This window comes from Rutidosis leptorrhynchoides, chromosome 3, assembly GCF_046630445.1.
Source record: "Rutidosis leptorrhynchoides isolate AG116_Rl617_1_P2 chromosome 3, CSIRO_AGI_Rlap_v1, whole genome shotgun sequence".
Lineage (NCBI taxonomy): Eukaryota > Viridiplantae > Streptophyta > Magnoliopsida > Asterales > Asteraceae > Rutidosis > Rutidosis leptorrhynchoides.
Genome location: NC_092335.1, coordinates 68,232,808 through 68,258,506, shown reverse-complemented (window position 1 = coordinate 68,258,506; position 25,699 = coordinate 68,232,808). Strand labels below are relative to the sequence as shown.

Below are 25,699 nucleotides of genomic sequence, written 5' to 3'. Positions count from 1 at the left end.
TTTACGCCGTCGTAGCAACACCGCGGGCTGTTTTGGGTTAGTAAATTAAAAACTATGGTAAACTTTGATTTAAAAGTTGTTATTCTGAGAAAATGATTTTTATTATGAACATGAAACTATATCCAAAAATTATGGTTAAACTCAAAGTGGAAGTATGTTTTCTAAAATGGTCATCTAGACGCCGTTCTTTCGACTGAAATGACTACCTTTACAAAAACGACTTGTAACTTATTTTTACGACTATAAACCTATAATTTTTCTGTTTAGATTCATAAAATAGAGTTTAATATGAAACCATAGCAATTTGATTCACTCAAAACGGATTTAAAATGAAGAAGTTATGGGTAAAACAAGATTGGATAATTTTAAGCATTTTAGCTACGTGAAAATTGGTAACAAATCTATTCCAACCATAACTTAATCAACTTGTATTGTATATTATGTAATCTTGAGATACCATAGACACGTATACAATGTTTCGACCTATCATGTCGACACATCTATATATATTTCGGAACAACCATAGACACTCTATATGTGAATGTTGGAGTTAGCTATACAGGGTTGAGGTTGATTCCAAAATATATATAGTTTGAGTTGTGATCAATACTGAGATACGTATACACTGGGTCGTGGATTGATTCAAGATAATATTTATCGATTTATTTCTGTACATCTAACTGTGGACAACTAGTTGTAGGTTACTAACGAGGACATCTGACTTAATAAATTTAAAACATCAAAATATATTAAAAGTGTTGTAAATATATTTTGAACATACTTTAATATACATGTATATATTGTTATAGGTTTCTGAATCAACAGTGGCCAAGTCTTACTTCTCGACGAAGTAAAAATCTGTGAAAGTGAGTTATAGTCCCACTTTTAAAATCTAATATTTTTGGGATGAGAATACATGCAGGTTTTATAAATGATTTACAAAATAGACACAAGTACGTGAAACTACATTCTATGGTTGAATTATCGAAATCGAATATGCCCCTTTTTATTAAGTCTGGTAATCTAAGAATTAGGGAACAGACACCCTAATTGACGCGAATCCTAAAGATAGATCTATTGGGCCCAACAAGCCCCATCCAAAGTACCGGATGCTTTAGTACTTCGAAATTTATATCATATCCGAAGGGTGTCCCGGAATGATGGGGATATTCTTAAATATGCATCTTGTTAATGTCGGTTACCAGGTGTTCACCATATGAATGATTTTTATCTCTATGTATGGGATGTGTATTGAAATATGAAATCTTGTGGTCTATGATTATGATTTGATATATATAGGTTAAACCTATAACTCACCAACATTTTTGTTGACGTTTTAAGCATGTTTATTCTCAGGTGATTATTAAGAGCTTTCGCTGTCGCATACTTAAATAAGGACGAGATTTGGAGTCCATGCTTGTATGATATTGTGTAAAAACTGCATTCAAGAAACTTATTTTGTTGTAACATATTTGTATTGTAAACCATTATGTAATGGTCGTGTGTAAACAGGATATTTTAGATTATCATTATTTGATAATCTACGTAAAGCTTTTTAAACCTTTATTGATGAAATAAAGGTTATGGTTTGTTTAAAAATGAATGCAGTCTTTGAAAAACGTCTCATATAGAGGTCAAAACCTCGCAACGAAATCAATTAATATGGAACGTTTTTAATCAATAAGAACGGGACATTTCACTGCTACTTAGTTCCCTTCCCGATAGTTGGAAAACGCTGGTAGTAACACTCAGCAACTCAGCCCCGAATGGCAAACTTACCATGTCAATGGTCAAGGATGCCCTATTCAGTGAAGAGGCAAGGAGAAAGGACATGGGCACAGATCAGACCCATGCCTTTGTCACAGAGAATCGGGGGAGACAGCGAATGAGTAGCAAAAATAAATGTAGAGGCAGAAGCAAGAGCAGGGGCAGGTCAGCTGATGGAAGAAAACCAACATATAAATGCCATCATTGTGGATTAGAGGGACATATGAAGAAGAACTGCTATAGATTGAAAGAGGAACAAGGTCAAAGCAGTTCACAGCCGAAGAATAAGGGTGGAGAAACATTAGTGACTATCTCTGGTGATGTAGCTTATTGTTCAACCCATGATGAGACATGCCTTCACGTCTCACGAGAAGAAACGGAATGGGTGGTAGATACTGCAGCTTCCTACCACGTGACTCCATACAAAGAATACTTCACAACATACAAAGCTGGTGACTTTGGAGTTGTGAAGATGGGAAATTCCAGTTCTGCTGAGATTTTCGGAATTGGTGATGTCAAGATAAAGACAAGTTCCGGGAGCACAATCACTTTGAAGGATGTCCGCCATGTGCCAGATCTTCGGTTGAATCTACTTTCTGGGGTAGCTCTCGACAAACAGGGCTATGATAGTCATTTCAGTAAAAGCATATGGAAATTGTCAAGAGGCGCTATGATAGTCGCTCGAGGACACATTTGTGGCACACTATACAAAACTCATGTGAAGATCTGCACAGACAGCCTTAATGTTGCAGAAAAGGAGGCTTCACAAAATTTATGGCACCAGAGACTCGGTCACATGAGTGAGAAAGGGTTGTCTACCCTAATAAAGAAGGAGCTTATTAATGTAGACAAGGACGCTGCACTAGATCCTTGCAATCATTGTCTGTTTGGTAAGCAACATAGAGTCTCATTTAATTCCTCTTCAACGAAAAGATCAGAGTTACTCAGTTTGGTGCACTCTGATGTTTGAGGTCCCTTTGAGGTTGAATCAATTGGCGGCAATCGATACTTTCTAACGTTTATCGATGATGCTTCTCGAAAGGTGTGGGTATATTTCTTGCGGACGAAGGACCAGGTGTTCGATTACTTCAAACAGTTCCATGTCATGGTAGAACGTGAGACAGGAAAGAAGTTAAAGTGTCTTCGATCCGACAACGGCGGTGAATACTCTTCCAGGCAGTTTGATGCCTATTGCAGATCATATGGCATCCGACATGAGAAGACGGTCCCACGTACCCCTCAACATAATGGTATAGCAGAAAGAATGAGCCGAACAATCATGGAACGTATTCGGAGCATGCTCAGTATGGCTAAGCTACCAAAGCCATTCTGGGGAGAAGCAGTCAGAGCTGCATGTTATTTGATCAACCGATCTCCATCAGTACCATTAAATTTTGAAGTTCCGGAGAAACTTTGGTCTGGAAAGGATCCATCATACTCTCACTTAAGAGTATTTGGATGTTTGGCTTACGCACATGTATCCAAGGAGCTCAGGCAGAAGCTGGATGCAAGGACCACTCCATGCATATTCATAGGCTATGGAGATGAAGAATTTGGATACAGATTATGGGATCCAAAGGAGAAAAAGGTGATCAGAAGTAGGGACGTGGTGTTCCATGAAAGCCAGACAATAGAAGATATTGAAAAGGCCACAATATCTCAGAAGTCAAATGTTGCTGCTCAGGTGCCAGAGGCAACAACGGAATCATTCATGAGAAATGAATTTTTAGTGCAAGAAGAAATGCCAGAAGTAGAAGATAATGAGGAAAATGACGGTGCTGAGTAGGGGGAGCCACAACCCCTTCTGCCAGACGTTCCAGCACCATCACAAGGTCAAGATGATGGTGGATCTCCTCAGAATGTTCCAGAAGTTCGTAGATCTGAACGAGGTCGGATACCATCGAGTAGATATCCAGAATTCGAGTACCTTCTACTTACTGAAGATGGAGAACCGGAGAGTTTTCATGAAGCAGTAACTCATAAGGATAAAGAAAAATGGTTGCTCGCAATGCAGGATGAGATGGATTCTCTGCAGAAAAATCAAACTTATGAGATTGTAGAACTTCCACGCGGGAAGAAGGCACTGAAAAACAAATGGGTGTTCAAGCTGAAAAAGAATGGTAGTGAAAAAGTGGTGAAATACTAAGCACGGCTTGTAGTCAAAGGATTCCAACAGAAGAAAGGGATCGATTTTGACGAGATATTTTCACCAGTAGTCAAGATGACTTCAATTAGAGTCATACTTGGATTGGTCGCAAGTATGAACTTGGAGCTTGAACAGATGGATGTAAAGACAGCTTTTCTTCATGGAGATTTACATGAAGAAATTTACATGGAGCAGCCGGAAGGTTTTGAGGTTTCAGGAGATAACCTCGTATGCAAGCTGAAGAAAAGTTTGTATGGTTTGAAGCAGGCACCTAGGCAGTGGTACAAGAAGTTTGACTCGTGCATGGTGAGTCACGGGTACAAGAAAACTGCAGCAGATGAGTGTGTCTACATTCAGAAGTTTTCTGAAGGAGATTTCGTTGCTTTTCTACTTTATGTAGACGATATTTTGATCGTAGGGAAAGACGCAACGAAGATCAACCAGCTGAAGAAGGAACTCTCTAAGTCTTTTGACATGAAAGACTTAGGACAGGCTCAACAGATTTTGGGAATGCAGATAACCCGAGACAGGAAGATTAAAAGGTTATGGCTATCTCAGGAGAAGTATATTGAACGAGTGCTTTCACGTTTCAATATGAACAATGCCAAACCTGTTAGCATTCCATTAGCTAACCATTTCAAGTTAAGCAAGAGTTCTTGTCCCTCATCCAAGGAAGAGATCGGGGAGATGTCGTCAGTACTATATTCTTCAGCAGTTGGAAGTTTGATGTATGCGATGGTGTGTACAAGGTCCGATATTGCTCATGCAGTGGGAACGGTGAGTCGTTTTCTCTCGAACCCCGGGAAAGAGCATTGGGAGGCGGTAAAATGGATTCTCAGATATCTTAAAGGTACAGAGAATCTATGTCTTTGTTACGGGGGAGCTGATCCAATCTTGGAAGGCTATACAGATGCGGATATGGCCGGAGATCCTGATAGTAGGAAATCTACTTCAGGATTCATTTACACTTTTGCAGGGGGAGCTGTTTCATGTCAGTCAAGACTACAGAAGTGTGTTGCATTATCCACAACTGAAGCAGAGTATATTGCTGCCGCAGAAGCTGGAAAAGAAATGTTGTGGATAAAGCGTTATCTCCAAGAATTTGGAATCAAGCAAAAGGAGTACAAGGTACATTGTGACAGTCAGAGTGCTCTAGATTTGAGCAAGAACTCCATGTACCATTCCCGTACAAAACATATTGATATTCGCTATCATTGGATACGTGAGGTAATTGATCGACAACTGTTGAGACTAGTGAAGATCCATACAAAGGAGAATCCTGCGGATATGTTAACAAAGGTGGTGACTCGAGAGAAGTTGGAGTTATGCAGAGACATAACTGGAATGTTCGTGGATTCGGCTGGAGGGGGAGAATTGAAAGTTTCCAGCCTACAATTTAGAAGCTCACCTTCTAGATGTTCAAAGTAGCCTTCTTTGAACACCATGTAGAAGAAGCAAAGATGAACACGATGACGGCCGCCCACCATCTCCGTTCACACCATTCTACCGTCATAGAATTTTTACTATAAATAGAGGTGCAAACCTCAGTTGTAAATTATCCTAAATCACTCAGAGAAGTGTAATCACAACCTAGAGAGTGTGTGTGAGTTTGAGAGTTTTTTTGTAAGAGTTTTGTAATACTCTGTAAATCTATTCTTGTGAGTAATAGAGTTGTTTTTCTCTCAAATTTATATCTCCCAACGTCCAGGCGATCCCCTCTTCCTAACACATGTATATTCCATCTATCATTGAAGATTGTTTAGAAGTGAATTGGCTAATATGATTGTAGAGATGGCCAAGTTGAAATTGGTTGACCTTAAAGTCAAAAGATCGTTATCAGTTTTGAAAGCTGCGAAGATATGGAAGATGAAGTGGAAGGATAATAGACTGTTTTTTTATGTTGATGATTCATAGTATTTGTTGTTAATAGGCTTTTGTTGTAGCTTGTGTTTGTTTTGTTTTAATAAACCATCTCAAGATACACAACAACAAAATCTAATACCACATTAGTGGTGTTGTATTGGAAGGTGAGATGTAGATAATCTCTCTCCTATCTGAGAATAAAAACAAGTCATTTCCCTATCTATGGTGAAAACACTATCAAAAGTAGAGAAAGTCACCCATCTCTCTATTCGACAGATAAAGAGATTGTATCTGAGTAGACCTCCGGGCTCCGGCCAATAAGTATAATTTTTTTTTAAAGAAATAGTAAAATAAAATTAAAAATAAAATTGAGACGCCATGAAAATGGTAGAATCAAATTTTTATGGGTTTTAAATCATATCTGGAATTCAATTTAGGCTCTAAACGACAATCAAGACGCCAATAAATCGACGCTTGCTATTGACTAAAAAATAGAGCCGTAACATATATTCTTACAATAGTTATCAAGTTCAAATTTATTGATATTCTTACTAGAAGTTTCATATTCGAACCTAGCTAAATTCTCTTGTAAGAAATATCATATTCGAACCTAACTAGAATATATAAAGGTCATGAATTTCAGTATGTTATTTCCATTCCATTCCATTCGTTCGGTCGTTCCTCATATATACACGCATACAATTGATTATCTAAGGAATGTCTAACAAACTTCCATAACATTATGGGAAGTGATATACATATGAATATAAGCTAAACATATTATGATAGTTTGACTATCAATATGTGTATACACAATTGATAATAGGATCATGCCCTTACGACCACATAGATTAAGTACTATTTAATGCATTAAAACTTTCCATTTTTACATATATATTTATTTATTAAAATTCATAATATTCATGGCAACTTTTATTTTTATAGAATAAATGTTTCTTAACTTGTGCCCAGCACATATTAGATAACCCTTCATAATAACGTGTAGCTCAAATTTATCTACAAATCCAACAACAATTTAGAGCTAGCTGGCTTTTAAAGGATCAGATTTCATTGATTGTAATCTAACCATTTATCAGAAAAGGACTCACTTTTAATATCTTTTGACAGTCTATAAGACACAGATTTCACAAACAACGAATTTCACAACAAGAACAAATTAAACAAATTATGTCATTTAATCACACTTAATATGAAAGAATTTACAATCAAGATACCTAGTACTATAATAATCTTTCATAAAATCAACGACCTACAACCACTTCAACACATTTACACACATCTTTGCATTTGCCACACTCACGTTTATGATACATGCGACTAAAATTTGCATCAGGGCAATTCTTAAGAAAATAATTTGCAACTTCAGTAGGTATAATATCCCTTGGACTTTGACCATATTTCTGAGTAATCCACCTCCAAAAACTTCAACCCCCAAAAAGGCGAACATTCCTCCACCAGCTCATCTTCAAAAAACGAAAGAAAATCAACAACATTTGGAAAAATCCTGAGCGATTTGGCAGTAGAAACGCCCGAAAATAGAGACAGCAAATCTTCAAATGTTTTCTTCTCCTTATCGAGATGAACTTTTTTGTAGTCGATCAACACTTTTTGAAGAACAGGAAGATCTTGAGGTTTTTCCAATTTTGGAAATGTTAACGCTCGAAATTTCAAGAATTTAAGGTTCGGCGTTACGAGCTCTAAAACATCAATCTGTTCATAGCATTTAATGATTAACTCTAAAAGTTTCGAAGCGTGTATGTTCAAAGCGTTACCCTCGGTAGCAATACTACAATCCTCTAATTTTAATTTCTCCAACGCCGGGAATTTCGAAAACGATTGTAAATCACTAATAATCACCTTCTTAAGATCTAACATAGCCAAGTTATTATACGGCCCGGATTTTGGTTCCAAAATCGGGCAACTAACATCATTATGACCTTTTAGTTTCAAACTTGTTAACGAGTGTGACGATCTGTTTAAGCAAATCGGCCAAGTCCCTTTTCTGCTGACGTGGATCCATGTATCTAGTTCCTTGACACCGTGTGATAACGCATAGTTAAAAACACTTTCCAAAATCTTGCCACTTGATACTCCACCGCGGTTAAAGGTTAATCGATCAAGTTTCAGACCGGATCACGATAAGATGACACAGTTCGGTTGACAAACTTATCTAATACTCTGTGTTTAAATCCACCAGAGTTGAAATTGAGAACAGGGATTTAAGTCCATAAAGTTTTCCATGTTTTGGATAATGCGGATGTTCGAACATCCGATTTGGTGTCAAGAAACGAAAGAATGTGAAGCTTTAAACAATTTGGCAGATTCGTAAATACATCCAATGGCGAAGACAATAGGGTGGCTTCGGGGTGCTCAACCACCCCCAACTTGCTCATTCGAAACAAATATTTAGTATCTTAACTAGAGAAAATTATCTTAATCATTCGGTCCAATAGTCAATGAGTAATCTTACATTTTTTTTGTATTTCGATTCTAGTTGTTCTATATTTTATCAGCCCAAGTCCACAATATATTTAAATAAAATTCCGTTTAGAGATTCGACTGCTGTATTATAAGATCTTACTACTCAATATACGACATAAAATCTGATGTCATTTCTGACTTTCTTTAAAGGGTTTTTTAATTGTTTTTTTTAATAATTTACGTCAAAGTTCAAATATATATATTTTTATTATTTATTATTTAATACATACTACTAAAATTATGAACAAAAATTTATTAAATATAATGGAAAATTAAATAAAAATGGATGGCATTTGCAAATCTTTTTTATGAAGGAAATGAAAGGAAAAACACAATGACATAAAATTAAAAGAAAGGAAGTGAAAAGAAACAAATGGAAATAAAAGGAAACAAAAGGAAAGGAAAGGAAACAAATGGAACTAAAGAAAACATAAGGAAATGAAAGAAAACATTAGGGAAATGTAAGAAAATTAATGATTAGAAAGGAAGATTATGTTATTTTATTATTGCATATAATATATATTGTTATTGTTATTGTAATTCTTTATAAATAAGTCGAGCCTCCCTTAACTTAAAATTCTAGCTCCGCCACTGAATACATCTACATGATCCGTTGATGATGAATGTTCTGATTGGACACTTAATTTGGTATTTTTCAAGCCAGTTGATTTTATTTCTTGATCATCACATTTTCTTTTGATGGTTGGTGTTCCTTAGATTTTTCTTCGACGTTCCTTAGATTTTTCTTCAAGTTTAGACTGTGTATCGTAACTATTCCTTTAGTCACAAATTACACGACTGTCATATTAGTCACGGGAGTTCAATGGATCGATCCCTAATGGTTGATTTGGAAGTGGAGAAACAAGATCGCTCATAGCCCGGAAGACAAAAGGAGTGCGATTATGAATGAAGATTTGGTTTCAAATCTTCAAGTACTAATGTACTATCTCATTTTTGGTTAAGCAACCGAAACCGGGCGATTTGGAAGTTGGAGATCTAGCCCTGCTAGTTTGGTGGTATAAATTGTAGACTTGTAGTAGGTGTTTTTTTTTTTTTTGACGTTTTTATGATCTCATTCCTTTCCATGTACCATGTAACATGCAACTAATTGTATTTTGGGTGCACGCTCATGGTATTCTTTTGTGGTTTAATAATATGACCAACTTAAAAAAAAAAGAAAGAATATTAGTCATGGGAGTGGTCATTAGCAATTCCATGATTTAACTCACGGAATTCAATGAGATTTCGACGGATTTTTTTTTTTTTGACAGCTGTTAGGAGATTCCGGCGAAATTGAAATTAAATTCGGACACACTTCATGTCTAAATTCAATTTCAAATTCAATAACAATTCCGCTGAAAAATTCCATTCGATTCCTTGAGAGCCAAACGGGATTATAGACTTGCAAAATATCACCGGCAAAGAAAAAAAAAATAAAATCCCTAGTGTCTTCCTCTAATAATCTTTAGGCCTTCGCTTCTTTGGTTATTCGCATCTTTGTATTAACTGACCCTTATCTTTTGCATTTCCTCTCCTCTTTTCATCTAATGACTTCCACTACAACAATTCTCCCAGTTCAGCTGCTAAATCCTAATTGCAGTTGCAGTACCATACCCACCACAATTGGGTCAACCTCATATCTCCCTTTACCCCTTAAACCATCAAAGACATTAACTTTATCCAAATTCTCATCATGGGTCTCCCACAAAAACAAGATTTTATCTCCCAAATTAGCGCAATTTGTTACACAAACTTCAGATTGGTCACAGCAAGTGACACAAGAAAGTGAAGCAGTAGAGGAAGAAGATGTAATTAATGATGAAGATAAAGATGTAGAAGTCGAAGAAGGAGAAGAAGGAGAAGAGGAATCATATTCAGAACCACCTGAAGATGCAAAGATCTTTGTGGGTAATTTGCCTTATGATTTTGATAGTGAGAATTTGGCTCAGCTTTTCAATACTGCTGGAACTGTTGACATTGCTGAGGTATTGCAAGGATTTTGTATATATTTAGGAGTAATTGTGTAAAAAGCTTTCTTAATATCATATGGTCTTTTGTTAGTTTTCATGATTTTCAAAATTAAAAGATTGATTTTTTTCTTTAGTTTTGAAGATTTTTTTTTTCCAGAAATTGTTATCTTTTTTTTCTTTTCGAAAGGCAATAATTTTATTAATAATATAACTAGCAAGATGCTAGGAGTTACATAACACGGATACAAACACGAATACAAAATTCGACCTCCACCTAACACGACCTCCGCCTAACAATACACGAAATTGTTATCTTTTTATTTATAAAAAATGTGATTTTTATAATTTAGTTTTCAAGATTGTTGTATGCTGAACAATGTGGGTGTTAAAGTAGTGGATTTTATGTGTGTGTGTGTGTGTGTGTGTGTGTGTGTGTGTGTGTGTTTGTAGGTGATATACAATAGGGATACAGAACAGAGTAGAGGGTTTGGGTTTGTGACAATGAGCACAGTTGAAGAAGCTGATAAAGCTGTGGAGAAATTCAATGGATATGTAATGTTTTCCTTTTCTCCCTCTTAATTGGTTTTATGTTTACTGTCTGATATAATGTATTTTTCTAGGTTTAGATATAATCACAATCTTTGATGTCAAGTAAACTCTGTTCAAGCTCAAACATCGAGTTTGATAAATTTCGACTTGAATGAACTTCGATATCAAGCTTAGAAAGTTGATAAGAGTTGAATCACTTAATAGTACATATATATAGCTCATAACTCAATAAAAATTCAGGTTAATCCAGCTCGAAATTAACTCGTTATCAGTTGCAAATTTCGATCTAAATTCTTGTACTCAAACAAGGTTGGGTTTAGTTCTAGATTAAATAACTTGATAATATACCAGGGTAATTTGATTTAGTCAATATTATTATCTGTTTTGATTCAAAGTCCATGAATCTAAGTATGACCAAAACACGCAGCCTTTTAAAGTAGAGGATGAAGCAGGAACTAGTGAAATAAGTACTCCGTATGTGATTGACCATCTAACGATTAGTTAGAAGTTAGAACGGTGTAACAGATAGAATAATGCTATGTTATTTTGTAATATGCTAATAATAGCATGTCATGGCATAATTATTATTGTAAACAGGATGCAAGTGGACGACTTCTTACTGTAAATAAAGCCGCACCAAGAGGTTCGCAGCCCGAAAGACGAGTAGTAGGGACTTCTTCTTTCAAGATATATGTGGGTAACCTCGCGTGGCAAGTCGATAACGGTCGACTGGAGCAGGTGTTCAACGAACACGGTAAGGTAGTCGACGCTAGGGTCATCTATGATCGTGAAACTGGACGTTCACGTGGGTTCGGTTTTGTAACAATGGCAAGTGAGGCAGAAATGAATGATGCCATTGCTGCTCTCGATGGACAGGTATACAATTTCAATCCATTTCAATTTGAGTTGTAATTTATTGGTAAAGGGTGAAAATGGGTATTAGCAAAAAGTGAAACGGGTCAAATGGATTGAGTAGGTTTACAGGGTCACAAACTATATAAAGAAATGCTTACAATGTCTTAAATTGTTTTAGGTGTTATTTAAAATTTGTAATAATTGTAGTTTCTGCTACTATACATGGATTGTTATATGAATTTACAAAATGGGACAAATAGGCGTTGACACACCGGCCAACCTGTCTGGACAGATTTTGACCTGCACATAGTTTTACCCATTTTGACATGCTACCCATCCATCTGGTCTTAGTTTAGTGTGTATGCAAGTTATAGCCTTATTTAATTGGTAATCTGTGTATGTAATGCAGAGTTTAGATGGGAGGGCAATCAGAGTAAATGTCGCAGAAGAACGTCCCAAGCGTAGCTTCTTTTAATTTTGAATGAGTGCAATCTTTGAATGAGTGCAATCAGCTGAAGATTGCTTCATTTTTGAATCATTGTAGATTCCTTTATGTTATCTAGTGTTATTGTTGGTCATTAAGATGTTATATCTTAGTAATTATAGCAAGACTAAAGAAGATATTTGATCAAGTCATTAAACAATCAAGAAGAATGCAAATAAGAAGATAGGTACTTTTGATGTTCCTTTTGGGTCATACACCCAACCTAATTTATCAATAGCAACCTTAAATTGTAAGAAAGAAGCCAATCTTTTACCTTTACCTGTTCTTGATTTTGTTTGCTTTAGCATTTTTATTGTTCAGAATAAATATATTCCAAACAAAAAGAATTAGCAAGGAATTTTACACAGGATACCTTAGAGACATGTTTCTGTTGCTTGGTCCATTATCTTTCTTTCTGCTTTTTCCAGGTTTGTATACAATAGTTATCTTACTATATGTAAATCGATATACGGATAAAAAAAAAAAAATTCTGTTCAGATTATCAGGGGAATATACGTGACTTAACCAGGTTATCCAATAAGCGTTTCTGACTTTTTACCTGGTCAACCTAAACTATGACGCTAGTGAAGTTTGAAGCCCTCTTGTATATATTGGGGGATCGACATGACGCTAACTATTAGGCTATCTTGGCATGATTAGTTTCAAGTTGCTACAAGTATTAATACTAAATGAGGACCTTCAAGTATAGCTTACACCTACATTACTTTATTATATCATGAAACTCGATAGAGAATACATTTTTGGAATTGTACACATGTATATGCACAGAAGACAACTACGTACATCAGTACATGGCTGCATGCAACACGTGAATTCATATAGTATTTCATTGATGCCAGTTGTTGATTCTTGGACTCCAATTGCTAAAAAGTGAAAAGATAACGGTAACTATTAAGAAATAGATTAGAGACCACAAAAAGGGATAAATTAATCTTCACATTAACATTAGCTTCTTTCGACTCTAATTGAAGCAAAGAAGGTGATTCAGTTAGCCACTTTATTCGGTCCATAATATGTATTTAAGGCCTACAATGGTGTCTCTATACAAGACCACAACCAAAGTAGCAGTTTTTATTAACAACTTCACCTTTCAAAATGGACCAATCACTGTCCAATTACACCAGTAAGTCTTTACCATCATCTAACCCTGAGAAACGGCTCTTATCAGGCCCGAATCCATTAACCAACACCAATCCCTTAACAGGTGCCAGCTCAGCAATGAACCCATTGACCCAAATGAACCCACTGAACCAAATGAACCCAATGCACCAACAACTACCTCACCAACAGCAGCAGCAACAACTTATTAATCCTATGAGTAACCAAATGGGTCAGCAGTTGATGGGTACGGGTCATAATCCAATGCAGCAACAGCAACAACAGTTCATGGGTCCCAAATACAACCCAATGCTAAATTCAACGATGAATCCAATGCATACACCAATGTATACCCAGACACATAACCCGATGATGCGACATGATACACTGAGTGGCGTCCACAATCCAATGGTGCACCAACAGGATCGAAACTCTATCTTTAGTGCATCAGATGATAACGTGATCATGCAACAAGTGTTCAATACCCATCTCCCTGATGGCACCGATGTTGATATCAAACCTCTTGTTCATATTGTCGAAGAGATCCTACGACATGCCACCATCAATGCTGATCCTACTTCATCGGTATCATCATTTACTATCCATAATTCAGTCCACTTAACCCTCAATATATATTAGATTCGATTCCAAATAGACGTGGCAATTGTGACCCATTTATGATTAATCTATAAATGGGTTATTTGGGTGGTGTTCTGCTTCAAATTGGTCAATAGGGCCAACAAAGTGTTTTAAAAAAGTAGCTAAAGGGGGAACGAGTTGAAAGTCACGGCATATTTGCTTTACAATAAACTACCTCCTAAATCATGTTTTATCCATAAGTTTAGATCAGAACTATAAGTTCAAAATGCCCAAAAAGATAACATAAAAGCTAAAATTTCCTAATAAAGGGAATATCGATTTTTTCCTTTGCCCATACTGGTATTGATTTGAATTTGGTGCAGAAAAAGAATTCTATTTTGAAAAAAAAGTTCAATAAAGGTAATATTCGTCCACATGGGCATCACATAGATGTCACCTCATCGAATCTGATGAGGTGGTTCCACAACGTTCTACCTGTAACAAAAAGTTGACCCCTTACACAACTTACCCATATTGCCACTTGTAATCACTGTGTAAATGATCTTTGGTTTTCTTTAGGCTTCACATACAGATGTGGACAATCTAGCTGGCAAACTCGAGGAAAGACCTCACAAAGCGAATACAGTTGTGATACTCAATATATTGTCACATATTATCGACAAACTTGCTAGTGAGGTTCGTTCTATACACTCTACACCTATAATTTTTTCTTATTTACTGACATGTGCTTAAGATTCTCCTCATTACAGATGGCGTTCAAGTGCATAAGTGGCGGCGATGGACACACAACAGCGCTTTCACTATTTCACACGGTCGGAAACTTCCACTGGGACGCCAAGCTGGCGTTAATCCTCGCAGCTTTTGCTCTAAATTACGGGGAATTCTGGCTTCTAGCTCAGATTTACTCGTCAAATCAACTCGCAAAATCAATGGCTATTCTTAAACAAGTTCCGATGATTATGGAGCATTCGGCCTCATTGAAACCTCGATTTGATGCCCTCAACAAACTCATCCATTCGGTTCTTGAATTAACCGAGTGCATCATTCAGTTTAAGGAGCTCCCGGGTGCGTACATTTCTACTGAAGTACCAGCCATGGCCCGCGCTTTGAATACGATCCCTACTGCTGTTTACTGGAACGTTAGGGGGATCATTGCTTGTGCTTCGCAGATTTCAAGCCTCACCAGCATGGGATATGAGTAAATTTAACTTTATTACCGTCTAAAACACGATAATACAACGTATGAAAGGTGTTTTTGACTGTTTGCTAACAAGGTTTAATGACTTTAGGTACGGGATAGCGTCCACGGAGTTGCAGTCATGGGAACTTTCCACCTTAACCCTCAAGATCAACCACTTACTCGAGTTTCTCAAGAAACAGTTGGAAGATTGTCTCCGTGTTTTAGGTACGTTAATGAGACTTCATATAAACAACTTTATTTGCATCCAACATGTAACTTAGTTGGTTTTATACCTGGAAAACGGGTCTGGTTGGGTTGAGACAGGAACAGGTTTTGGGTAGAAATGGGTCATGGGTCGAACGGTAAGAAATCGTTAGATGGGTCAAACAGGTCGGGTCTGTTGGGTTGGGTCGGGTTTGTTTTAGACAAATCCACTTGACCCATTTTTAGGACTTTGGGTTTGCTTTGCCAGATATACTTAGTTCCAAAGATGTTTAACTAGTGAGGTTCGAACCTGATTGATTGGTGCAGGAGACAGGAAGGAAATAGAATTCAGGAACTCGTTCAACCAACTGTTCGATACAATCCATATCGACAACATGAAAATCCTAAAAACTTTGATTAGTTCAAGAGACGACATACTGCCACTATACGATGGCTCTACTAAGCAAAGGGTTTGCGCAAAAATTCATATTTAAATATATAGTGTTTACATATACAGTATCATTATTTTCATACTTGAACTGGACTCAATAGGTTAGCCTACAAGTTCTGAGGAAAAGGAATGTGCTATTGCTGATATCGGGGCTAGACATGTCTCGTGATGAGCTGTCAATCCTCGAGCAAATCTACAGTGAATCGCGCATTCAAGGGTCAAGGATGGATGCTTTGTATGAGGTTGTATGGATACCAATTGTGGACCCGTCTATTGAGTACACTGATGCGATGCACCGTCAATTTGAGGAAATGAGAAATAGTATGCCGTGGTACTCGGTGTACCACCCGTCTATTATTGACAAGGCTGTGAAAAGGTCAATTGGTGACAGGTGGCACTTTAGGAGCAAGCCTATACTTGTTGTGCTGGACCCACAGGGACGGGAGTTGAGCCCGAACGCCATTCACATGATGTGGATTTGGGGAAGCAATGCCTTCCCTTTCACGAGCGCACGAGAGGAAGCGTTATGGAGGGAAGAAACATGGAGACTCGAGTTGCTTGTCAGCGGCATGGACCCAACTATACTCAACTGGGTCAGTTCACCGATCACCTTTTTCTGCTATAAAGATGCTGCTAGTGGCTTATAAATACCCGGCAATTGAGACCCATAGCTCGAAAAATGGGTCTAATTTTAGACCCATACGAAGCCTAACAAGTATATATAAGGTTCAACGGGTCCTTAATGGGTCTTCATGGGTCTTTACAAGATTTTAAAAAATATTTTTATCGAGAGGTTTTACAAGTATAAGAAACTTTGAGAAACGGGTCTCGACCCAACCTGACCCATTTAGTCCGACCCGTTTGAACCATCTGAAAAATCTGACTCATTCGACCCGTGACCCGTTAACCCAAACCGTTCGAGTTTCGACCCAACCAGACCCGTTTGTGATTACGTTCTTACATATTCTTTCTTAAAAAATGATCATTTGTACCCGGCCTTCAACTTCTTACATATTCATATATAAAGCGGTGTACAATATATTTCAGATAAGAGATGACAAATATATCTTCTTGTATGGAGGGGACGACATTGAGTGGATTCGCAAATTCACTAGCAAGGCGCGGGCCATGGCAACTGCTGCACGCATCCCATTAGAGATGGTGTACGTTGGAAAAAGCAAGAAACGGGAAAGCGTACGCAGGACAATCGCCACCATCAACGTTGAAAAACTTAGTTACTGTTGGCAAGACACTACTTTAATCTGGTTCTTCTGGACCCGTATAGAAAGTATGTTATACTCCAAGATTCAACTCAAACGGGCTGACGATCAAGACCTTATAATGCTGCAAATCAAGAAGCTACTCAGCTACGATAAAAACGGACCGTGGGCCCTACTTTGTAAAGGATCACAGATACTAACAAATGGATATGGTTCGACTATGTTACAAACGCCTTCTGACTTTGACTTGTGGAAGGAACATATCCCGACACGGGGTTTCGATATGTCGTTTATGGATTATCATGATAAGCTTCATGTTGCAGCGAATAACTGTAGTCATTTTGAGTTTCCGATTGCTGCAGGTAGGATCCCTGAAGGTATGCGTTGCCCCGAGTGTCATCGTTTGATGGAGAAACACATTGCTTTTAATTGTTGTCATGAACAAACTGGCCTTATTGAACCGTATTGAGCTGCATTAATGGAAGTTTACACAAGCTGTGGTGGTTTGTGATGCTGATATTAGTATTTGTAAGTGAATAAACAGTGGCAACTGAATGTTGTTGTGTTTCTGTTGTGTACTGCAAGTCTGCAACAAGATTATAGTGTGTAAAGAGTGTGATCTGTTTTTTTACTTGAGTGAAATGTGGTGAGTCTAAACTGTTGTATGAGTTAGACCTGCTTTTTTAGATGTAATAATAAATCTTATTTAAGCATAATGTTTATTAAATAAATGCCTTGAACATATCATTAAGAGCCATAGGTACATTATAACTGCTAAACCCTAGCTGCAGTTGCAGTACCATACCCACCACAATTGGGTCAACCTCATATCTCCCTTTACCCCTTAAACCATTAAAGACATTAACTTTATCTAAATTCTCATCATGGGTCTCGTACAAAAACAAGATTTTATCTCCCAAATTAGCCCATTTTCTTACACAAACTTCAGATTGGTCACAACAAGTGACACAAGAAGGTGAAGCAGTAGAGGAAGAAGATGCAATTAATGATGAACATAAAGATGTAGAAGACGAAGAAGGAGAAGAGGAATCATATTCAGAACCACCTGAAGATGCAAAGATTTTTGTGGGTAATTTGCCTTATGATTTTGATAGTGAGAATTTGGCTCAGCTTTTCAATACTGCTGGAACTGTTGACATTGCTGAGGTATTGTAAAGATTGTGTATTTATTTATTTGTTTAAAATCTTTCTTAATAACATATGGTCTTTTGTTAGTTTTCATGATTTTCAATATAAAAGATTGTTTTTTTCTTTAGTTTTCAAGGTTTTCTTTCCAAAAATTGTTATCTTTTTAGTTATAAAAATGTGATTATTTTAATTTAGTTTTCAAGAATGTGTATGCTGAACAATGTGGGTGTTAAAGTAGTGGATTTTATGTGTTTGTTTGTAGGTGATATGCAATAGGGATACGGAACAGAGTAGAGGGTTTGGGTTTGTGACAATGAGCACAGTTGAAGAAGCTGATAAAGCTGTGAAGTTTAATGGATATGTAAAGTTTTCCTTTTCTCCCTCTTTATTGGTTGTATGTTTGTGTTTACTGTCTGATATTGTTGTATGTATATTTATAGGTTTAGATATAATCATAATCTTTGATCTCAAGTAAACTCTATTCAAGCTCAAACATTGAGTTTGATAAAATTTGACTTGAATGATCTTCAATTTCAAGCTTAGAAACTTGTTAAGAGTTGAGCCTCTTAGTACCAAATGGTCATTGGCATGGCGGTATTGTGGTGGCCCTTGTGTCACACCCCCAAAATGGGACCGGAGGTAAATGTGACCAATTATATCATAACACAGCTGTATAAATGAGAACGACTCTATATGAAACATTTTAAATAAACCTTTATTAATAAAATAGCGGAAGCGTATTAAATGTTTACATCATTAAATGAACATGAATAAATGTTTATGAAATATAATAAAATATACGATGTGGACTCCATGCAAGCATCAAATCTATCATCACAGTGACAATCATCTAGCTCATTCATCACCTGAGACAAAACATGCTTAAAGTGTCAACCAAAAAGGTTGAGTGAAATTCACAGGTTTATAAATAATATCCAAAGTTTTAGACCACAAGGTTTAGTTTAAAGATGATCAATATAGATATATCAATCTAAAAGAGTTGCTGCAATTTGTAATATCGCTACTAAACAAGTTTACCCTATGACACCTTGTACTGTCAGTGTCATGGAATCATTATTATGTAACCAAAGACCAGCGGTCAAATGGTTAGAGACGTTACTCTCAATAGGCCTACTCACAATAATTAAGTTTGCATTTAAACGTAGCAATTAACGATATTACTGTAGGGATTTAGCATGAATCAAAGTATGACAGCATAGTTAACAATTTAGTACTTGTGTCTAAGCGTAAAACAGTTATAAACAGTGGCGAAGCCAGGATTTCGGATTGATGGTGTCATAATATAATATTAAAACGTACCAATTCTAGAAAGAGATTAAGGAAACACCCACGACGAATCCATACGAGCATCGCGTGTGGTAAAATCTCCTCGGGGTGAGGTTCAAATACATAGACATGTAAAAAAACCTCTGAGGCGCATTGAATGGACTGGTAACTACAAAGGAAATATTTTTTGCAGCACATGAGAGTCGAATCTTTAACCTCTCTTATGGGAAATCAGGTTACTATCAATGTACCAACACTTTACGGTTAAAAAAAAAGATATTAATTGACAAACTCTGACTAATACTACGTATATGATATATGATATAAACAAGTTCGAACTAAATTAAGTATAAAATCAATAAACCTTTAATTTATATAGTGCAAAATGGTAAATAAAAAATACAACAAAAATTATCTCAATCTAAATATAACAAACAAAAATTATCTCAACCAAAATATAACAAATTTAATTGTGGGTATCTAAATCTCTGCTGATGTGATGAATAGGGTAGCTTAATTTTCTCAAATGCATTAATTAAATTATATTAAATGAGTTGTACACTAATTATTATATAATTTTAATAATTACAACGTTTGTAATTTCAATTCTCCGCTCAAATGTATAAAGTTTTTAATGAATGAGTTACATATTAAAAATTGGTTGGTGTCATCTGTTAACCAGTCGGAATATTATACTACTAATTTCAACACTATAAGCCCAATATATAGGTTTTCAATGGTGTCATATGACCCCATTGATTACCATATACCTCCGCCACTGGTTATAAAGCAAGCATGTGTCTCACCCCAAAAGTTATAAAAACAGTTATGAAGCAGTAAAAAAGTTGGGCTATGAAGTTCACCTTAGTAGCAAGTAAGTTATTCCACACACGAAAGAATTGAACGAAAGGACGTGACCGAGATCTCAACCTAGAGATAGAACGTATGATTAATTAATGTCTAACAGACATAAAGTTTGTTTATTAATATAGCAATTATATTAATAGTGACGGTTTTCGAGAAAAGTTCATATTTCTCAAAAGTTTCTAATTTCAGAAACCTACTATTTATGAAAAGCTTCCACTTATAGTATGTTTCTAGTTTAGGAAGTTCGGGTTATAATCCTTCACAAAGAGTTGTACAACTTTGCCCAAACCTCGTTGCTATCAAGTAAGTCACTCTGATGATCTGTTGTTACCGGGCGAACTAAAAACTCGGGAGAACTAAAACACTATAAACCCAAGAGCGAAGTAGAAGAAAACAGATTCCTCCGGTGGAAGTTGGAAAAGGAGAATGATTGTTGCGATAGTAAGGATAAGGACAAGGATCAGAACTGGATTAAGCATTTTCACAATCGTTTGAAAGTATGGATCGAGAAAGAAAGAATTGGAGTGGTGAAAATAATGGAACGAAAGAAGTTCATTTATAGAGAAGATACCAGACAAAGCAATCGAGACAGATAATCGCATTAAATTAAAGAGGATCTTAATTTTTCCATAAATCCCGAAGAATTAAATCCTATAGATTTCCAAGATTTTCTTTTAAATCCCTTGAATTCCGGAATTCAATCGAGACAACGTCAAAAGTTAAGACGAACCTTATTTTTCAAAAATTCAACCATGACTAGTCAAAAGTTATGATGAAATTTGTCTTTCTCGTTTCACTATTTAGTGATAGCTTCATTCGTACTCTTCGAGTAATCGAATTGTCTTATTCATATTACTCAATAGTGATAAAACTCTATTTATCAACTCATATTTGTCATAAAAATATTTTTATTGTTAGCCATGACGATCGCATTCAAATTTCGGGACGAAATTTCTTTAACGGGTAGGTACTGTCACGACCCGGAAAATTTTGACTAATTTTGAACCAAACTCTCGATACGATTTAATATATTTAACACGATAAGCAAAGTCCGTTATGTTGAGTCTCAAAATTTTTGAATTGTTTCATATATTCAATTGACCTTCGACTGTTCTCGACGATTCACGAACAACTATTTGTAAATATATATATATATATATATATATATATATATATATATATATATATATATATATATATATATATATATATATATATATATATACATGAATGTTAATTGTAAATATATTTATTTAAAAATATAAATATATTTAGTTATATAATAAAACCTGATATTAAAATGTATTTATATATACATATAGTATATGGAAAATAAAGGATTTCGAGCCTAATTTGTAAACGTCAGTAACACTCGGTTGATATTTCGCTAGTGTTCATATAGATCTAATACATATATATGAAGGATTAAGATAAAAGTTAGACTGTAAATCGATTACGAAGATTATAGATTTGATAAAAATATTTTTACCTTTTTAGTTTGAATTTTAGTACTCCGTACATATAAATTGGAACATAAAATAAATAATTATAGAACCTTTTTGATCAGGTTTCAAACAGTTAATGAGTGAAATAATTAAATATATTTAATCTAAAAATTTGGGATTTTTAGGAACACTTTTATACGACAACTGATTAGCATTGGACACGATTTAATACCCCGTGAAACATTAATAAGTTAAGAATCCGGCTGCTGAACTGTGTTTCTGCACATTTCACTTCATATGATTTATTTATATTATTATATTATAATTATTATCCGTAAATTCAAGAGTTAACATTTAATTTACTGTATATGTATTTGTTTGTTTCACAAACCCACAACTAGTCACCTTAACTACCATCTCTCTCTATATCTATCTATATATGTATACACATCATCTTGTATATTCACCATCTTCCCCCATAACCGTTGTGAGCTACACTACAATTATCCAAACCATCGTTAATGGCCACCCTAATCACAACCACAACCACCACGATAATACAACTGAAACCGTTTTCTATTCCTTTCGAACAAAAACCCGTACAAACCCCACTGCTACTGCATACTATTTATTCTGTTTTTCGAGAGCACAACACCACCACCTCTTACCCTACTTTTCGTCTCACTTGTTAATCAAGAACCACTATCACCGAACCCTCGTGATATGTTGCTCGATGGAACAAACACAAAAAAAACCCATTTGATCACCATTTTTTCAAAACCCACTTCTATACATTCTTTTCTTTCTTTTATTGTTTTCATTCTGACCACAAAACAAGCATCATCACCATCATCACTCCTATAATTTCTGTTTTGTTCGAATCCTCAAAAACACCGTAACCCACCATCACCATAGTTGTTTAAACCCATCACCACCACAAAACCGAACACCACATCACCACCGGGGATCACCACACACCACCAACTAGAACCACCTCTTCCTCTCTCTATCTCTCCCTTGCTCTCTCTAAAAACGTAACACGCTGCTGCAACCATCCAAGATCACCACATCACCTACTACGATGCTTCTGTTCTTCCTGATCAGTTTCAAACCCTCAAAACAGCAACAGTTTCATGTATCTGTTTTATGATTATGATTTATAAATAAAATAACGATAGAGGTGAAGAATGAAGAGAATACAATGAACTAGTAAGCGGTGATAATGATTCGGTGATGATTGATGTTAAACTATCGATTATTATATTAAGAATGTTAAATGGAATATTGAGCTGTAAAGGTGAAAGGATGCGTGTATGTTCCTGTTCGTGATTACCCTAACCTACTTAAATTCACGAATCAGTTTAATTGATATTGGGCTGAAAACCCAGCTTTGTATGTTGGGCCAGAATAACCACAAGCATCATAAGAAAACGTTTATATTGTTTCTGTTGGGGTTTAGAGATGATGTATGTACTTTGATGATGATGATTATGATTATGATTATGATTATGATTATGTTAGATGATTATGATGATGATCATGGAGATGTTATGCGAAAGTAAGATGATTATGATCATGTAAATGAATTCGATTAATGATAGATATAGAAGAGAAAGTGAAACTGGTGATATCGGGTTAAGTAAATTAAAATCGTTGTTATAATCAGAAAAGTAAGAACAGAGGAGTGGTTAGGAGAGTGGGCGGTGTACGAGAGGTCTTGGGTTCGAGCCCTGCTAGAGACAATATATTTAATCCTTTTTGGTTTTGAGGTAGAATCTCTACTTTTTATTATTATTATTATTATTATTATTATTATTATTATTATTATTATTATTATTATTATTATTATTATTATTATTATTATTATTATTATTATTATTATTATTATTATTATTATTATTATTATTAAGTACTATTATCAAAATTATTATTTTCATTATCATTATTATTAAAAACTACTATTATTATCATTATTATTATTATTATTATTATTATTATTATTATTATTATTATCATTATTATCATTTTTATGAGTATTAATATTATTTTTATGAAAATTACTATTAATTTTACGAATATTATAATTATTATTATTATGATTATCATCATTATTATTTTTAACACAAAAATTATTATTTTTAATATTATTTATCTAAAGTATATATAAAATAAACATAGTTAATTAAGTTATTAATGAAAATATAAAGTATATCACTGATAAATATATATTTGTTCAATTACAATTATGTGTGTTAATATATATATATATATATATATATATATATATATATATATATATATATATATATATATATATATATATATATATATATATATATATATATATATAAATGATATAGGTTCGTGAATCCGAGGCCAACCCTACACTTATTCATTATCGTCATATGTATTTTTACTACAAAATACAGTATGGTGAGTTTCATTACTCCCTTTTTATATATATTTTTGGGCTAAGAATACATGCGCTGTTTTATAAATGTTTTACGAAATAGGCACAAGTACTAAAACTAATTCTATGTGGGTTTAAACCAGAAATATACCCTTAGCTTGGTAACATTAAACTACTTGTCTATGTACGGTAGCCGCGAATCCTAAAGATAGATCTATTGGGCCTGACAAACCCTATCCTGACTATGGGATGCTTTAGTACTTCGAGGTTATTTTAAACACACCTGATCTGGTGTACTTCAGAGGGTAAAACATGAACGTTAAGGCTTGTTACCGGGTGCCTACAACTTATAGAATACTTTTATACACTTACGAGTGTACATATAAACGTAAATCTTGTGGTCTATTAATATGTTGAAATGATTGATATGATAAACCTATGAACTCACAAACCTTTTGGTTGACACTTTTAGGCATGTTTATTCTAAGGTATGAAAGAAATCTTCCGCTGTGCATTTGCTCATTTTAAAGATATTATATGGAGTCATACATGACATATTCAAGTCAGTACCTCGCAATGAGACCAGATGTTGATGACTTGTCCAGGTGGATTAGGACGGGTCATTTCAAGCATGGACTCCAAATCTTGTCCTTATTTTAGTATGCAACAGCGGAAGCTCTTAATAATCACCTGAGAATAAACATGCTTAAAACGTCAACAAATATGTTGGTGAGTTATAGGTTTAACCTATATATTATCAAATCATAATAATAGACCACAAGATTTCATATTTCAATATACATCCCATACATAGAGACAAAATTTATTCATATAGTGAACACCTGGCAACCGACATTAACAAGATGCATATAAGAATATCCCCATCATTCCGGGACATCCATCGGACATGATATAAAAACTCGAAGTACTAAAGCATCCGCTACAACGGATGGGGTTTATTGGACCCAATAGATCTATCTTTAGGATTCGCGTCAATTAGTAGACTGGTTTACTAATTCTTAGGTTACCAAGTAAAAAGGGGCATATTCGGCTTCGATCGTTCAACCATAGAAAGTAGTTTCATGTACTTGTGTCTATTTTGTAAAACATTTAAAAAGCTGCATGTATTCTCATCCCAAAATATTAGATTTTAAAAGTGGGACTATAACTCACTTTCATAGATTTTTACTTCGTCGGGAAGTAAGACTTGGTCACTGGTCGATTCACGAACCTATAACAAATATGTACATATATATCAAAGTATGTTCAAAATATATTTACAACATTTTTAATACGTTTTAATGTTTTAAGTTTATTAAGTCAGCTGTCCTCGTTAGTAACCTACAACTAGTTGTCTACAATTAGATGTACAGAAATAAATCGATATATATTATCTTGAATCAATCACGACCCAGTGTATATACGGCTCAGGCTAGCTCACAACTCAAAGTATATATATTTTTGGAATCAACCTCAACCCTGTATAGCTAACTCAAATATTACTGCATATAGAGTGTCTATGGTTGTTCCAAATAATATATATACATGGGTCGATATGATATGTCAAAACATTTGCATACGTGTCTATGGTATCCCAAGATTACATAATATATTAGAATACATGTAAAATA

The 25,699-nt window shown here is 35.2% G+C and overlaps 2 protein-coding genes and 1 pseudogene across 3 annotated transcripts in view; all 3 read left to right on the top strand.

Moving 5' to 3' along the window:
- Nucleotides 1-9,739: 9,739 nt before the first annotated feature.
- Nucleotides 9,740-25,699, top strand: part of LOC139896274 (28 kDa ribonucleoprotein, chloroplastic-like) — a 184,794-nt gene continuing 168,834 nt past the window's right edge. Inside the window, exons 1-4 of one of the 2 annotated variants that reach the window (XM_071878873.1) lie at nucleotides 9,740-10,263; nucleotides 10,699-10,800; nucleotides 11,395-11,673; nucleotides 12,062-12,127. In XM_071878873.1, the coding sequence (XP_071734974.1) occupies nucleotides 9,826-10,263; nucleotides 10,699-10,800; nucleotides 11,395-11,673; nucleotides 12,062-12,127 (885 nt within the window). In that variant the 5' untranslated portion in view covers nucleotides 9,740-9,825. Of the gene's footprint in view, nucleotides 10,264-10,698; nucleotides 10,801-11,394; nucleotides 11,674-12,061; nucleotides 12,409-25,699 lie in introns of those variants that run through there. The other variant, XM_071878872.1, reaches the window with a different exon arrangement.
- LOC139896273 (protein SIEVE ELEMENT OCCLUSION B-like) lies at nucleotides 13,253-17,765 on the top strand. Its single transcript, XM_071878871.1, has 7 exons — nucleotides 13,253-13,840; nucleotides 14,414-14,530; nucleotides 14,605-15,053; nucleotides 15,145-15,260; nucleotides 15,567-15,709; nucleotides 15,792-16,283; nucleotides 16,738-17,765. The coding sequence occupies exons 1-7, from the start codon at nucleotides 13,253-13,255 to the stop codon at nucleotides 17,377-17,379; spliced, it is 2,547 nt and encodes an 848-aa protein (XP_071734972.1). The 3' UTR covers nucleotides 17,380-17,765.
- LOC139900061 (28 kDa ribonucleoprotein, chloroplastic-like) overlaps nucleotides 17,688-25,699 on the top strand; it is a 176,754-nt pseudogene continuing 168,742 nt past the window's right edge.